Source organism: Schistocerca serialis, chromosome 9 (assembly GCF_023864345.2).
Source record: "Schistocerca serialis cubense isolate TAMUIC-IGC-003099 chromosome 9, iqSchSeri2.2, whole genome shotgun sequence".
NCBI classification, from domain to species: domain Eukaryota; kingdom Metazoa; phylum Arthropoda; class Insecta; order Orthoptera; family Acrididae; genus Schistocerca; species Schistocerca serialis.
This window is the reverse complement of record NC_064646.1, coordinates 323,016,676-323,034,552: the sequence shown is the minus strand read 5'-3', so window position 1 is coordinate 323,034,552 and position 17,877 is coordinate 323,016,676. Positions and strand designations below refer to the sequence as shown.

Genomic DNA, 17,877 nt, shown 5'->3' with positions numbered 1-17,877 from the left:
TCCACGCAAGTGCGAAACGCATGGAGGTAATGGACTTAAAACCTAATTGCAACTCCAGCCTTCCGTATCATTACTCCAAAACTTGACGCGTTTGTCGGTTAACGCTTTTCGCAGGCCTCTCATTACAACTGAGGGGCAAATTTAAAAGCTGGGCATTAACTACCGACGAGCGACATAAGTGGAGAAAGGTTAACATTTACACACTGCTTATTAGCAGCTGGAGACATTTACGTTAGAGAAGCATTTTCAGGGATCGCTAACAGAAGAAAGGACAGAGCCCAAGTGGGGAGGGATGAGGAGGGTGAAGAGGTAGAGAAAATAGTCTCTAAAGAAGTTCAGAAGGTGGCTACAGAAATGAAAATTGGGAAATCACCCGAGCCTGGAAATTTATCAATAGACACAGTGACGTATGGCTCCAATATTCTGCATGAATATCAAAGCAAGTTATGTAGCAAATATATGTGGTATAGGGAGGAAATTCCAGCAGAGAAACTTAGTGTATCTAAGCCACATACACAAAAAAGAAGCAAGAAAGTGTCTAGTAATTATCATGGAATAAATGTCACAACCTGAATTGCCAGGCTGTACGAGAAGGTTTTAAAATGAAGAGTGGAGAAGATTATAACTGAATTGGAAGAACAAAAAGTGGCTTTCGAAGAGGTAGGTCGTGTGTTGATAGCATCTTTATTCTAAGACAGATCAAACAGAAGAGATTGGAAAGGAATCTAAGCAGTCATTTGTTATTCGTAGATCTTGTGAAAGCATATGACACGGTGCTACTAAAGATATTGTTCGAGGTGCTGTGTTTACGCGAATTACCAAACAGGAATGTAAGAAGTGTCATAAACCACCACAAGTTCGCATAGTGTGTCATTAAAATGTGAAAAGAAAGGTCTTCACAGTAAACAGAGGACTCAAACAAGGATGCTATCTGTCTCGCATATGCTTTACGACGTACGTGTAGAAAGCGCATAGGCATAGAAATTAAAGTAGGGAACTAGTGTATGTAAACACTTCTCTATGCTGGTGATCAGGTGGGTGCAGCAGAAGATGAAGAGGATGAATCTTACATGCTTGAAAAGATGTTGCAAAAATATAAAATGTTGGGTTTGGAAAAGCATTTTAGAAGACGAAGTATCTGTTGCCAAGAACAGGGAAATAATCTGGGCACTGGCGGACACCAAATTAAAGTGTGTAAAGGGTTTAGGTATCTTGGCAGTATCCTATCACGTGATGGAAGATGTGACAGAGATATCGAACAACGGATCAGGCTGGGAAAGGCGGCAATCCGAAAATTTGGCCCTCAAACATGAGTTGAAAAGTTAAAATGCAGTTATACAAATCCATCGTGGAACCACTTACGAGTCGTAGGAGTGGTTGTTGGAATTCGCAGAAAGCAATAGAAAGAGACTTAGTTGTTTAGAAATGGTCATTTTGAAAAGAGCATGTACAATTTCTCGACTTGACCGAGTAAGAAATGACAAATAAGAGAAAGGATACATACCCATTCTACTATTGCTGATATAAAAGGAGAAAGACAGCCAAGACGGTTAGGAAACGTCAAAAGAATGGAAGAAGACAGAAGACCAAAGAAAGCACTTTCACGGCAATATTCTGGAAGGAGAAAAACACCTCGAAAAGGGTGGCTAGGAGTGACCAAGAAGTGTTGGAGTGAACAAGAATAGAATAAAATGAGAAACAATGACGAGATAGAGGCGTCTGAAGACAGCGGTGCGGGATGCGGCGACAGCGGTAGGGTCCCCCCGACAAAAAATGGAATGTCCTTATGGCGTTACTGGCCGGAAGAAACCATATGGGATGTTCGGCTGCCTCGTGCAAGTATTTTTATTTGACGCCACTTCGGCGCCTTGCGTGTCGATGATGAAATGGTGATCACACACACACACACACACACACACACACACACACACACACGAGTCCCGAGCGGAGAAAATACCCGACACGGCCGGTAATGGAACTCAGGGCCTCGTGATCGAAATCCGACAACGGTGAACACAACACCACGAGATGCTGACCGCGACAAGAGGATGATGTGTTTCACGATTCAACAGCTGCTGTATCTCTGATGGTTCCTGATGGCTGCCGTGACCTATGTGGAGCACTTCAAGCATTTTATTCACTTACGTATAAGCAAGATAATTTCGAGAACAATTAATAAAATGTACATACAACTTGTCACATACGGAACTTGATAAGATCTGCTATTTCGTTTGTTAGAGTGGAGACAATGTGATTTCGGGAAAACGATTTTTAGATATTCGATTATTACATCAAACACCTCTAAAATGTCAGTGATGTATCAGCCATGTAATTACAGTTACCACGAACGTAAGCAACGAAAGTATATTTTTAATACCAATCAGGATAGTAAATACTTAATCGTACCGGCAGTTTTTTACTTCTTCGTATAAAGAAATGGATAAAACTTACGCTTATTCTCTCTGTTCCCGCATGGTGGAAGAATCTAATCAATTTATCGACTTCCTTACGACCACAGTTGGACCTTCGAGCGCTGTATTAATTTTCTACCAAACGTATTTCTTTTTCACTGGCGTTTGTATTGTGGATCTCCTGGACCCGACAAGCACCTATAATACCTATAGGGGTTGGACGAAAATATGGGAACACCGTAAGAAATACTTGCTCGAACATAAATTCAGAAGTTGGCCAAGCCTACAGGTTGTGATGTTTTAAGTATTATCACGAACGGCAACTGTGAAATGTCCTAGATGCTTTTCAAGTGTCAGTCGTTGTCAGAACAGCGTTCTATGTATTTATGAGTGCATTATGTCGGACCAAGTGAATTCGAACATGGGAAAATGGTTGGTGCTCGTATAATACGTGTTTCCGTAACTAAGATAGTCGAAGTATTTGGTGTTTCAAGAGACACTGTATCGCAGAGCTGTACCGCATACAGGGATAGCGAAAGACATCATCCGCTAAGTCAAACCGCGGACGAACGTACGTGTTGAGGGATCGTGACGGACTAAGAGGGGGCTACAGCTCAAAGTAACTGTAGAGCTGAATGTCACACTCGCGACTTTCGAAGCTACCAAAACACAAACGGAACCGCGTAAGCAGGGAATTGTAGAACAAGCTGGAATTCCAAAACTATTCGTCTGTGACGCAAATGACCGTAAGAGCAGAATGTGTTGCAGAAGCTGTAAAACCTCGATTTGGGCAATAGAAGATAGTCATTTTGTCGGATGAGTCTCGTTTCAGGCTGTTTCCAACTTCTGATCGAGTCCCAAGAATGAAACATGGCGGGGGTTCGGTGACGATTTGGGAAGGCTTATTGTTGTATTCTACGGGAACCTTGGTTACTATGCAAAGTCGCAGGATTATGTGACCATATTGGCTGACCAGGCTCATCCCACTTCACACTGTTTTCTCCCTGATGGTGATGCTGTGTTCCAAGACGACAGGGTCCCTGTTCGCACAGCTTCCATCGTCGAGAACCGGTTTTGTGAGCACGACGGCGAATTGTCGCATTTCATTTCACTGGCCACCACAGTTGTCAAATCTCAATATTATTGAGCCAGTGTAGTCCACTTTGAAGAGAAGGATTCCTGATCGCTACTCACATCCATCATCGTTACCTGAACTTGGCACTGTTTTCCAGGAAGAATGTTATGAGAGTCCCTAGAAAACCATACAGATGTTTGTTTATTCATTCTGAGACGACTGGAAACTGTTTTGAATGTCAGTTGATTTCTTACAGTTTATTAGGCATGGTAATGTGTAGTGTTTGTGGTGCTTCCATATATTTATCCACCTCTGTAAATTCTTCTATCACCTACATTTCATTCTCTTCCGACCGCTCAGTCACCCACGCAAGTCAAGTCAACAAAAGCTGACCGCACGCAAAGCATCTGACGAATGCCCTCCGTGTTACGAGCGCCGAAGCAGAGAGGTGCGAACTTCCTCTGATGGTTTACTGAAAGACCGACAACTAGCGGCGCACGGGCGAGCACCAGCGAATGCGAACCGAACACGACCTGACACTGTTCCCTCGCCGCTGGTCTACCCTCTACACCAAAGACAATTGTAGTCCGGTGATCCTCGTTCACAGCTTTTTTAATTTATTTTTGGCTTTGAGCAGCAAAGACCATATAGCCAACAATAGTTGCAAAAGTGCCAGGTTAACGTTGTTACTATTTTCGCAAAAGAGCAATGATAACAGTGCGAAGTACAAAGATACGCTGAGGTGACAAAAGTCATTGGACAGCGATATGTACATATACAGATGGCGGTAGTATCGTATAAACAAGACATAAAAGGGCAATGATTTGACGGAGCTGTCATTTGTATTCAGATGATTCATGTGAAAAGTTTTCCGATATGGTTATGGTAGCACGTCTGAAATTAAACAGGTACAGGCATGGGACATTCCATTTCGGACATAGTTAGGGATTTCAACATTCCGAGATGCACAGCGTCAAGAGTGTGCCGAGAATATAAAATTTCAGGCATTGCCTCTCTCCACGGACAAAGCAGTAGCCGATGACTTTACTTAACGACCGAGAGCAGCGGCGTTTGCGTAGAGTTCTCAGTCCTTACCGACAAGCAACAGTGCGTGAAATAACCGCAGAAATCAATGTGGGACATACGTCGATCGTCTTCGTTAGGAGAGGGCAGCGAAATTTGGTGTTGCCGGGCTATGGTAGTAGACAACTGACGCGAGTGCCTTTGCTAACAGCACGACATCGTCTGCAGCACCTCTCTGGGCTCTTGACCGTATCGGTTGCACCCTAGAGGACTGGAAAACAGTGGCCTGATAGGATGAGCCCCGATTTATGTTGGTAAAAGCTGATGGTAGGGTTCGAATGTGGCGCGGACCACACGAAGCCGTTGAACGAAGTTGTCAACAAGGTACTGTACAGGCTAGTGATGGATCCTTAATGGTGTGGGATGTGTTTACGTGGAATAAACTAGGTCCTTAGGTCCAGTTGAACCGATCATGGACTTCATGTTCCCAGACAACGATGGAGTGAAGTAGATACTCCAGCCAAACTAAACGTAAATGCAGCCATACCAAATAGGAAAGAAAACTACCTCTTAAGAAGATAGACTGGCAGAATTTTAAGTACACACCTCAATAACACTGCTTTCCAAAAAAGTTTAAATAAGGAACGCTATCCCAGTATATACGAAGCGTCCGCCCCCGGTAGCTGAGTGGTCAGCGCGACAGAATGTGAATCCTAAGGGCCCGGGTTCGATTCCCGGCTGGATCGGAGATTTTCTCCGCTCAGGGACCGGGTGTTGTGCTGTACTAATCATCATCATTTCATCCCCGTCGATGCGCAAGTCGCCGAAGTGGCGTCAACTCGAAAGACTTGTACCCGGCGAACGGTCTACCTGACGGGAGGCCCTAGTCACACGACATTTACATACGAAGCGTGCTCTTACAACAATACACGGCGAATTGGCAAAGTCGATGGGCCTTTCTTCAACATTACATTCGAACTGACGACAAAGAATAAAGTATAAGCTCCACATCAGCAATTTTGGCTGTCAAAGGCGACCACGATTTCCACATTGGTCTGTGTTCTCATTAAAGCACTTGGTATGTTGATAACTGTCTCCTTAAGGTTGTTTAATACGTCACGTTTTTACTCCACGGACGTGATTACCTTCGTAATGTAAAATTTGTTTAGTGGGCATGTCAATAAACGTAGGTTTTGTAGACGACGTTTTCATTCTGGGACGTATTGCAGTCGCGACCCTTGCTATGAACCTAATGTGACATTATTATATGAGAAAAAGTACCATCACAGCTTGAGGATGTCTTTACTGTCTCAGACGAGTAGCTTTGGCGGCACATTACCGCCATCCTCAGGCTCCACCACTTGTGGTCGCAGCTTGATAAAAGCCGCGCGTCTGAGCAGTTCATCTGGCGAGCCCGGCGTGCTCTCTAGATATGAGCCAGATAGGACAGCAAGGGCAAATTCCGCGGGGAACGGCGTGCGCCGCGTACATTCTCCAGGCGGCGCTAGCCAGCTAGCCGGCTAGGCATTTCCACACGGTTGCCGCTTCGCCACACCAGCGCTCTTTGCTTGTCTGTGTCGCGATCAGGGGGCTGCTAGAAATGAAATCAAATTTCTAATAAAGAGCGAAAGACGCGCAACAAATTGACTAAAAATGATTGTGAGCCAGTCGAACATCCACTTTTTGTAAAAAAAAAATCTGTATAATCCTGTCCTCAGTGTTACTCCATGTGCACATTAAGCAAACCGCGAAAGAAAGCAGAGAACTTAGGGACTGGAATTAAACTACAGTGAAAAAAATTTTTTTTGAGGTTGCCCGATGTCATAGTAATTCTGCTAGAGGCTTTCCCAGGAACGGAGTGGGTAGCGTCATGAAAAGAGATCACAATATAAACACGAACAAATATAAAACAAGGGCAACGGAATGTTGTCGAATTAAATCAGGTGATGCTGAGGGAATTAGAGGAGGAAACGAGACACTGACAGAAGTAGTTGAGTTTTGTTATATGGGCAGCAAGTAACTAACGATGACCGAAGTAGAGAAGATGTAAAAGGCAAACTGGTAATAGCAAGAAAAGCGTTTCTGAAAAAGAGGAGTTTATTAAAATAGAATATAGAGTTAAGTGCTAGGAAATCTTTTCTGAAGGTAACGCAAAACGTGGACGTGGACGATAAACAACCCAGAGAAAACGAGAAGGGTTTCGAAATAAAGTGATAGAGAAGAATGCTAAACATCTGATGGGTAGATCGGTTTACTAAATGAGGAAGCAATGACTCGAAATGAGAAAACGAAATATAGGGAAAAACATGACTACAAGATGTGATCAACTGGTAGGACACATTTTTAGGCATGAAGAAATCGTGAATTTGGTAGTTTAGGGAAGTGTGAAGAATAAAAATTGTTGATGGAGGCTAAGCATCGGGGTTCAAGCAGAAGGAGGGGAATGAACAGGTACGTGAAGAGTTGCATCAAATCTGTCTTCCGATTGAAGCTAAAAACAACAAGTAATGCGTGGTATGAAATGACAGTGGATTGTACATCCCAAATTTTACAATCGATGAATCCACTTACAGTGGTACGCTCGGCGGTCTGACAGATGCAAATTCCACCGACAAACTTTTTGCGGTCGTCCAGGGATATTTTCTGGAGCGAAGGGACGCAGTGGTATGCGCACTGGATTCGCATTCGGGAGGACGATTGTTCAAATCTGCGTCCGGCCATCCAGATTTATGTTTTCCGTGATTTCCTAATATCGCTCCAGGCAAATGTCTGGATGGTTCCTTTAAAAGGGCACGGCCGATTTCCTTCCAACTCTTGAAACATTCCGATCGCGTGTTCTGTCTCTAATGCCACGGTGTCTATGGGACGTTAAAGCTTAATCGTCCTTCCACATGGGATATTTACTGAGTATTTTCTATAAGAGACCTATGGTGTCCAGTGGCTCGTTACGTTTCACTTGATTTGTTACTGCCGCTTATCTTTGTGTGAGTAATGGACTGAAAATATCTACACGACATAAAGCGTCTGGAAGTTTTAACTCTAACCTGAAATCATTTCTTCTGGACAACCCCTTCTATTCGATAGACGATTTTTTTATTTGATAACTAGCACACTACTGGCCATTATAATTGCTACACCACGAAGATGTTCTACAGACTCGAAATTTAACCGACAGGAAGAAGATGCTGTGATATGCAAATGATTAGCTTTTCAGAGCATTCACGGAAGGTTGGTATGAGGGAAGTTTCCAAACGATTTCTCATACACCAACAGCAGTTGACCGGCGTTGCCTGGTGAAACATTGCTATGCCTCGTGTAAGGAGGAGAAATGCGTGCCATCACGTTTCCGACTTTGTTAAAGGTCGGATTGTAGTCTATCGCGATTGCGGTTTATCATATCGCGGCATTGCTGCTCGCGTTGGTCGAGAACCAATGACTGTTAGCAGAATATGGAATCGGTGGGTTCAGGAGGGTAATACGGAACGCCGTGCTGGATCCCAACTGCCTCGTATCACTAGAAGTCGAGATCACAGGTATCTCATCCGCATGGCTGTAACGGATCGTGCAGCCACGTCTCGATCCCTCAGTCAACAGATGAGGAAGTTTGCAAGACAACAACCATCTGCACGAATAGTTCGACGACATTTGCAGCAGCATGGACTCTCAGCTCGGAGACCATGGCTGCGGTTACCCTTGACGCTGCATCACAGACAGGAGCCTGCGATGGTGTACTCAACGACGAACCTGGGTGCACGAATGGCAAAACGTCATTTTTTCGGATGAATCCAGATTCTGTTTACAGCATCACGATGGTCGCATCCGTGTTTGGCGACATCGCGGTGAATGCATATTGGTAGCGTGTATTCCTCATCGCCATACTGGCGTATCACCCGGCGTGATGGTATGGGGTGCCATTGGTTACACGTCTCGGTCACCTCTTGTTCGCATTGACGGCACTTTGAACAGTGGACGTTACATTTCAGATGTGTTACGACCCGTGGCTCTACCCTTCATTCGATCCCTGCGGAATCCTACATTTCAGCAGGATAATACACGACCGAATGTTGCAGGTCCCGTACGGGCCTTTCTGGATACAGAAAATGTTCGACTGCTGCCCTGGCCAGCACATTCTCCAGATCTCTCACCAATTAAAAACGTCTGGTCAATGGTGACCGAGCAACTGGCTCGTCACAATACGTCAGTCATTACTCTAGATGGACTGTGGTATCGTGTTGAAGCTGCATGGGCAGCTGTACCTGCACACCCCATCCAAGCTCTGTTTGACTCAATGCCCATGCGTATCAAGGCCGTTATTACAGCCAGTAGTGGTTGTTCTGGGTACTGATTTCTCAGGATCTACGCACCCAAATTGCGTGAAAATGTAATCACATGTCAGTTCTAGTATATTTGTCCAATGAATATTTGTCCAATTAATATGTGTCCAATTAATATTTTTTCTTGGTGTAGCAATTTTAATGGCCAGTAGTGTAGTTTGTGTAAGAAAAAAGACGTTAGTTTAGAGTGTAACTGCATGTAGAACAAAAATTTGTTCATTAATGTTATAAATAATCACTTATACCTGTTATGCAAACTTACTCGTTCCACATCATTTGCATTAAAAATTGTTTAGATGATTTAACTAACTAGCTAGCAGTGCAGATGTCGCCGGTGTCTGCTGCGGTCTTGATTGGAAACACACTTGTTCCATTCAATAACGGTAGTTGTCGTTCACAGCAACAATTTACCCGTCGACAGTTGCCAAGCGAGCGCTGGCCTTGTTACGGCTGTCGTAGGTGTCGCAGTGGTCAGCTCGCAGAACGGGGCGCTGCCGCTGGCCACTAATTTCACGGAGCTCGTTGTAACGAATGAATTTCATAGGAGCACAGTCGCACTGGGGGCTCCGTATGGAGGCAGCGGCTTGGTGGGAAGCACCAGCTGGCGCGGCGAAAACACGCTGCTCTGGCTACAGCGGAACACAGGCTGGTCTGGTAGCACTTCTATACAAGGCAGAGTACTCTACACGAGCTGAAGTAAAGACACTTAAATAAAATTCGACGGGGATGAAGACGCAGTTACACAGTATGATTTCATCACGACCCATGATAATGTCTTAGAGTGGGAAACTTTTGGCGTGTCTTGATAGGGAAGACGGGAAATGACTGAAACAAATTAATGCCAATTTGTGGTTATCGATCCTATTGCATGGACGAGGGACTTCAGCTGACGATATACATTGAAGCGATAAAGAAACTGGTGTAGGCATGCCTATTCGTATAGAGAGATATGTAAACAGTCAGAATACGGCGCTGCGGTCGGCAACGTCTATACAACAGGTGTCTGGAGCAGTTGTTAGATCGGTTACTGTTGCTGCAATAGCAGGTTATCAAGATTCAAGTTAGTTTGAGCATGGTGTTAGTCGGCGCACGATCGATGAGACACAGCATTTCCGAGGTGTCGATGAAGTTGAGATTTCACGAGTGTACCGTGAGTATCAGGAATCCGGTAAAACATCAAACCTCCGACATCGCTGCAGGTGGAAAAAGATCCTGCAAGAACGGAACCAACAATGACAGAAGAGAATCGCTCATTGTGACAGAAGTGCAACCCTTCCGCAAATTGCTGCAGATTTCAATGCTGGTGCATCAACAAGAGTCAGCTTGCAAACAATCATCGATTTGAGCTTCCGGAGTCGAAGGCCCACTCGTGTACCCTTGGCTGACTGCATGAGAAAAAGCCTTACGCCTCGCCTGGACCCGACAGCACCGACATTGGACTGTTGATGATGGGAAACATGTTGCGTGGTCGCACGAGTCTCGTTTCAAATTGTATCCAGCGGATGGACGTGTACGGGTATGGAGACAACCTCACGAATCAGCAGTTAAAGCTGGTGGAGGCTCTGTGATGGTGTGGAGCGTGTGCAGTTGGAGTGATATCGGACCCCTGATCCATCTAAGTACGACTCTGACACACATGCATCCATTCATGTCCATCGCTCATTTCCACGGTCTTGGGCAATTCCCCACACGTCCAGTATTGCTACAGAGTGGCTCCAGGAGCACTCTTCTGAGTCTAAACATTTCTACTGGCCACCAAACATGCGCATTATTGAGCATATGTGGGATGCCTTGCAACGTGCTGTTCAGAAGAGATCTCCACCTCTCGTAGTCTTACGGATTTATGGACAACCCTGCAGAATTCATGGCGTCAATTGCCTTCATCACTGCTGTACATATTAGTCCAGTCCTTCTTGGCGCTCGCGAGGACCATACACTATATCAGGCGGGTGTATCAGTTTCTTTGGCTCTTCGGTGTATATGAGAAAAAGTACCACCAGAGCTGTATCTTGAGAATGTCTTTGCTGTCTCACATAACTAGTTTCGGCGGCACAGTACCACCATCCTCAGGCCCCACCAATGCCAAAAGATTTCTTTGGGGCATTTATTGTGGAGTCCTTGTTACTAGTGCATGTGGGCTAGCTTTCTCAGGATTTTGACACCGTGTTGTCTCCAATCCAAATATGTCACGTGCCTTAACGAAATCATGGGTTGACACCTTCGAATGAATAGCTCTTAATAAAATAAACAATACTAATAACCCTACTTCAGAAAGACAGTATACGGAGGAGCTACAAAATCTTACGCTTTCGCGTTATGCTTCCCTTCGATCAATACTTCTTACTATTTTTTCTTTCTTAAATGAAGAAAACAAAACCTTCAGAGAATTTCACAATATGCGCCAATAGAAGGGAAACATCCGCTCTCTCTCTAACTTCCCACTTAACCTTCTATAACGCCGCGTCGTCAAATTAAAAATAATCGCTGAGTAATGGCAAAAAGCTGTAACTTGATGACACAGCGGTGCTGCAATTCTTCTTTATTTTCAGAAAGAGACGTACGAGAGCGTGCTGAAAAGCAATGCCTCCTGATTTTTTATGTGAAAATTCTTAAAGTTTTATTAACTGAATCTAACACTGTTTTTTGCCTTGTTTAACAAATTTTATTATGGTTACTTCACAAGTTCCGCGTTGTAAGTCCATTCTCAAGTACATTGCTGATTCCAGAAATGATAAAGGAAAGATAAACATGATGATTAGGCAAAGATTAATATCTCAACTTCTTAATGTATTGAACCTTTGTTTAATGTAAAATTACTTCAATGACATATTTTGACAAATTATTACATATGGGATTACGCGATTCAGCAATTAGACTAACATGACTAAACATACCTAAGAATAAAGTTATGCATCAGCCTAGAGCTTTGGGCCACAATTCATGAATAGATAAAAAGTCCTAGGCTTATTCATAGCTTTATTCCTATTTTCACAAGCTGCGACATGATAGCGAATTGAACAGTGTCCCGAACATAGAATAAATTCCCTTTACTTCATGTCTACGGTCAAAAATTTTTTGTCAGCAGAGTTCTGGTTTCGGTCTATAATGGCCATCTTCAGATCTGTAATAAAAACATGCTCCAGAATATTAGGACATGTTTTTATACAACAGATCTGAAGATGGTCATTATAGACCGAAACCGGTAGTCTATGGCTAAAAATTTCTGACCACTGATGTGAAGTAAGGGAAATTTACTTTAATCCTAGTTATGTATTTATTATAAAAAGCCAGCGCTGATAAAAAAATCTTGTCTGTGTATTCATCTAAACATGGATGGCAAAATTACGGATATGATCATGAAGACGGGACTGACAAAATTAATCATACGGGTAAGCTCATCAAGACAGGGATGGAAAAATTAATGTAATAAATTTGTGGAACTGTGGAAGGAAAATAAAGTTCGAAAATTGAATGCAAAAATTTTTCTAAAAGGAAACAAAATAAATTGCTGCTTTTCGAGAGAAATTATATTTTTCTTTTTTTCCATTACGTTGCAATACTCAGTGTTTGTAACATAGTAATAATAATAATAATAGTAGTAGTAATAATAATAAGGGGGTTAATTATGATTTTTCATATTCTGATTTACAGTAAAACTGAACTAGTGTCGTGAATGACCTCAGGGCAAAGTCCCTGCTATATGTCTTTTTCAACATTATGAGAATAAAATTCTTTCCACCAAGTAGGGTCTATTAAACTGGGCACTTATTTACTACTTTTAATGTTAATGAATTGTTTCTCTTTGCAGGACAACATAATACTGACTTCGTAAAACACACTTTTACCACACTATCGTTGTACACGTGTGCTTAACAGCTTCGCTGAAAGATGTGCGTCTAATTTGCATTAGTGATGTCTCAGGATCTTTATGTCACTTTTGTACGTTTCTAAGTTACATATAATTTTTTACAAAAAAGTTCCTATTCATTTTTTTTTCTAGGATTAATAGTTCTCGCGAAGACAGCGAGAGAATATTGAAAATCTCGAGCGATGCGCATGCGCTGTAGCTTAGATAGCTCTTATAGGCCAATTTGAGATAGTTTCCCGGCTTGGTAGACCGCAAAAGTCTTATATAAAGTTATTTGCATCGACTTCCTCCACAATAGTGTGGTACGTTGTAAACAATGACAATATACTGAGAAGTTTGTTTGTTTTGATTGACCGTTCCCGTCATATCCTTGAATATTGATCGTTCCCCTGGGACACGCTGTTATATCTGATGCCAACTGCACGTGATTAATACAACAGACGCCAATCAGATTGGCTGCAGTCCACGCAGTGAGTAGACAGCATAGCTCGCAGCACCTGAAGAAGGCGATTGGGTTTGTCGTCCAAATACTGTGCACAAAATGGAAGCTAAACTTGAGTGAACAAGCGGAAATAGACTATTAATTCATATTAGCCGAAATCAATGACCTGGTTTGCTCCCCTCTCCCCCTCCTTACTTAAAAAAATAGTTGAGAAACTATGGATGCCATCATCACGGAACCGTGCTGTAGCAATTTGCTGGTGTTCCATGACGCTAGTATTCGTTAGCAGGTGAGTCAGTGGGCGGTAAGCACGCAGGCTAGGCTAGTTAGTGGTGAGCGTCACCTTGCGGTCGGCGGTGAGCGCGGCGAGCGCGTCGTAGACGTTCTCCTGCGTGGGCGGCGTCATGTCGGGGAAGGCGTGGCATAGCGCCGAGCGGATGCGCTCGGGCACGGCGGGCTGGCCGGCCGCCTGCAGCTCCAGGATGACCCAGCACAGCGCCTCGGGCAGCGGCGTGAACTGCCCCTGCACCAGCGGAGACAGCCCGCAGCTGTCCACGTCGCCTGTAACACGCAGGGCAGGAAGAGCCACAGTTATCTCGTTACCACACCAGGCCATATTATGCACCCGAACCATCCGTACAGAAGCACAGCTCTGCACCTTTCGGGGCAGGCTCTGAGCACTGTGGGACTTAACATCTGAGGTCATCAGTCCCCTATAACTTAGAACTACTTAAACCTAACTAACCTAAGGACATCACACACATCCATGCCCGAGGCAGGATTCGAACCTGCGACCGTAGTGGTCGCGCGGTTCCAGACTGAAGCGCCTAGAACCGCTCGGCCACGCTGGCCGGCTCGGGGCAGGGAGGCCGCCGGTCGAACAGGGTGAGGAAAAAATGGATGGAACGGAACAGCCAAGATGGTACTGTGGTGTGGGTGCCTCATTTTTTAGAACAGTAAACAGCCATCGGTGTTTCGTCATGATCATCACCATCATCATTATTAATATAATTATCATTTTTACTACTATTGTTGTCCACCTCAGTAGCTTCGCGGTTAGCGTGGCAGATTGTTAGTCAATTAGCTTTTCATAACTGGTATTCACGGTCATGTGAAATTTCTTGAAAGACATCATGTTTACGCCAGTGATAGTTAAACTTCTTACTTCCACTATTGCAATTTCTGGACGATAAATAGTTTGGACAAGAAGAGCATAGAAGCTTTCGAAATGTGGTGCTACAGAAGAATTCTGAAGATTAGATGGGTAGATCACATAACTAATGAGGAGGTATTGAATCGAATTGGGGAGAAGAGGAGTTTGTGGCACAACTTGACAAGAAGAAGGGACCGGTTGGTAGGACATGTTCTGAGGCACCAAGGGATCACAAATTTAGCATTGGAGGGCAGCGTGGAGGGTAAAAATCGTAGAGGGAGACCAAGAGATGAATACACTAAGGAGATTCAGAAGGATTTAGGTCGCAGTAGGTACTGGGAGATGAAGAAGCTTGCACAAGATAAAGTAGCATCGAGAGCTGCATCAAACCAGTCTCAGGACTGAAGACCACAACAACAACATTGCAATTTCGGCCTTAGGCCATTATCAAGTGCAGATGTTTTGGCTTTAAGCCATGTCTGCTTTACACAAGCTGACACTTTTATATCTTTTTTTATTTTATTTATTTATTTATTGTTCCGTGGGACCACATTTAGGAGAAGTCTCCATGGTCATGGAACGAGTCAATACATGAAATTATAACACGATTGTAGAAACACATAAAATGAAACAAGTCGTTAGTTTAAATAAAGAAAATCAAGAATGTAACACTGGAATTTGCTTAATTTTTTATCTCTTCCAGGAGCTCCTCGACAGAATAGAAGGAGTGAGCCATGAGGAAACTCTTCAGTTTAGACTTAAAAGTGTTTGGGCTACTGCTAAGATTTTTGAGTTCTTGTGGTAGCTTATTGAAAATGGATGCAGCAGAATACTGCACTCCTTTCTGCACAAGAGTCAAGGAAGTGCATTCCACATGCAGATTTGATTTCTGCCTAGTATTAACTGAGTGAAAGCTGCTAACTCTTGGGAATAAGCTAATATTGCTAACAACAAACGACATTAAAGAAAATACATACTGTGAGGGCAATGTCAAAATTCCCAGACTATTGAATAGGGGTCGACAAGAGGTTTTCGAACTTACACCATACATAGCTCGAACAGCCCGTTTTTGAGCCAAAAATACCCTTTTTGAATCAGAAGAATTACCCCAAAAAATAATACCATATGACATAAGCGTATGAAAATATGCGAAGTATACTACTTTTCGTGTTGAAATGTCACTTATTTCAGATACTGTTCTAATGGTAAATAAAGCGGCATTTAGTTTCTGAACAAGATCCTGAACATGGGCTTTCCACAACAGCTTACTATCTATCCGTACGCCTAGGAACTTGAACTGTTCCGTCTCGCTTATAACATGCCCATTCTGTCTGATTAAAATGTCAGTTCTTGTTGAATTGTGGGTTAGAAACTGTAAAAACTGAGTCTTACTGTGATTTAGCATCAAATTATTTTCCACAAGCCACGAACTTACTTCATGAACTACATTATTTGATAATGTTTCAATATTACACACAAGATCCTTCACTACCAAGGTGGTGTCATCAGCAAACAGAAATATTTTTGAATCACCTGTAATACTAGAAGGCATATCATTTACATAAATAAGGAACAGCAGTGGCCCCAGCACCGACCCTTGGGGAACGCCCCATTTAACAGTGCCCCATTGGGACTGAACATCATTACCACTCTCAATATTGCGGAGGATTACCTTCTGCTTTCTGTTCTTAAAGTAGGAGGCGAACCAATTGTAAGCTACTCCCCTTACTCCATAATGTTCCAACTTCTGCAGTAATATTTTGTGGTCAACACAGTCAAAAGCCTTCGTTAAATCAAAGAAAACACCTAACGTTCTCAACCTTTTATTTAATCCGTCCAAAACCTCACAGAGAAAAGAGAATATAGCATTTTCAGTTGTTAAGCCATTTCTAAAACCAAACTGTACATTTGACAGCAAATTATGTGAATTTAAATGCTGCAGTAACCTTGTATATACAAGCCTCTCGATAACTTTAGCAAACACCGATGGCATAGAAATAGGTCTATAATTGTCAACATTATCCCTGTCTCCCTTTTTATAAAGTGGCTTCACTACCGAGTACTTTAATCGGTCAGGAAACCGACCACTGCTAAAGGAAAAGTTACAGATATGGCTAAGTACTGAGCTAATATACGTGGAACAATACTTCAGTATTCTGCTAGATACCCCGTCATATCCATGAGAGTTCTTGGTCTTTAGTGATTTAATTATTAACTCAATCTCCCTCTTGTCAGTATCATGGAGGAGCATTTCAGGTAACAGTCTCGGAACACTTTTTTCTAAGAGCGCTATATGATTCCCTGTTGGGACTAGGTTTCCATTTAGTTCACCTGCTATATTCAGAAAGTGATTATTAAGTACTGTACATATATGCGACTTATCAGTAATACGGACATTCTCACTACGCACTGATTCTATATCCTCGGCCTGTCTCTGCAGACCAGCCACTTCCTTTACGACTGACCATATGGTTTTAATTTTATCCTGAGACTTAGCTATTCTATCTGCATACCACATACTTTTTGCCTTCCTAATAACTTTTTTAAGCACCTTACAATACTGTTTGTAATGGGCTGCTGCATTTAGATTTTGACTGTTTCTAACGTTTTGATATAATTGCCACTTTGTTCTACAAGATATTCTTATCCCTTTAGTCAGCCACCCAGGCTGCCTGTTTGTGCTAGTACCCTGTTTTAAACGTTCTAACGGAAAGCAACTTTCAAAGAGCACGAGAAAAGTCTTGAGGAAAGCATTATATTTATCGTCTACTGTATCAGCACTATAAACATCTTGCCAATCTTGTTCCTTGATAAGGTTTACAAAAGTCTGTACAGCAACTGGATCAGCTTTCCTAAAAAGTTGGTAACTATATTTAACATGTGTTGAAGCACAAAAATCTTTTAGACTTAAAATTTGTGCATCATGATCTGAAAGGCCATTCACCTTTTTGCTAACAGAATGCCCTTCTAATAATGACGAATGAACAAAAATATTGTCTATGGTTGTTCTACTGTTCCCTTGCACTCTCGTTGGAAAGAATACGGTTTGCATAAGATTATATGAATTAAGGAGGTCTACCAGCATCCTTTTCCTTGAACAATCACTTATACAATTAATATTGAAGTCACCACATATAACTAACTTTTTGTATTTCCTATAAAGTGAACCAAGAACCTCCTCTAGCTTTAGCAAAAATGTTGTGAAATCGGAGTCTGGGGATCTATAAATAACAACAGTAAGAAGTTTAGCTCCACTAAATTTAACCACACCTGCACAACATTCAAACACCTTTTCAGTGCAGTACTTTGAAACATCAATTGACTCAAATGGGATACCGTTTTTCACATACATGGCTACTCCCCCACACCGCAAAGAGCTCCTAGAAAAGCTGCCAGCCAACCTGTATCCTGGTAAAGGAAGCCTCTGAATTATCTCCTTATTTAAGAAGTGTTCAGATATACCAATAATTTCAGAGTCAACATCTATAAGCAGTTCACTAACTTTATCTCGAATACCTTGTATATTTTGATGAAATATACTAATTCCCTCATTAATCGGATACCCAAGCTT

The 17,877-nt window shown here is 42.7% G+C and overlaps 1 protein-coding gene across 1 annotated transcript in view; it reads right to left on the bottom strand.

Moving 5' to 3' along the window:
* LOC126418867 (probable serine/threonine-protein kinase nek3) overlaps nt 1-17,877 on the bottom strand; it is a 373,287-nt gene that overhangs the window by 91,321 nt on the left and 264,089 nt on the right. The window contains exon 3 of the mRNA XM_050085864.1: nt 13,497-13,714. Within this exon, the coding sequence (XP_049941821.1) occupies nt 13,497-13,714 (218 nt within the window). The remainder of the gene's footprint in view (nt 1-13,496; nt 13,715-17,877) is intronic.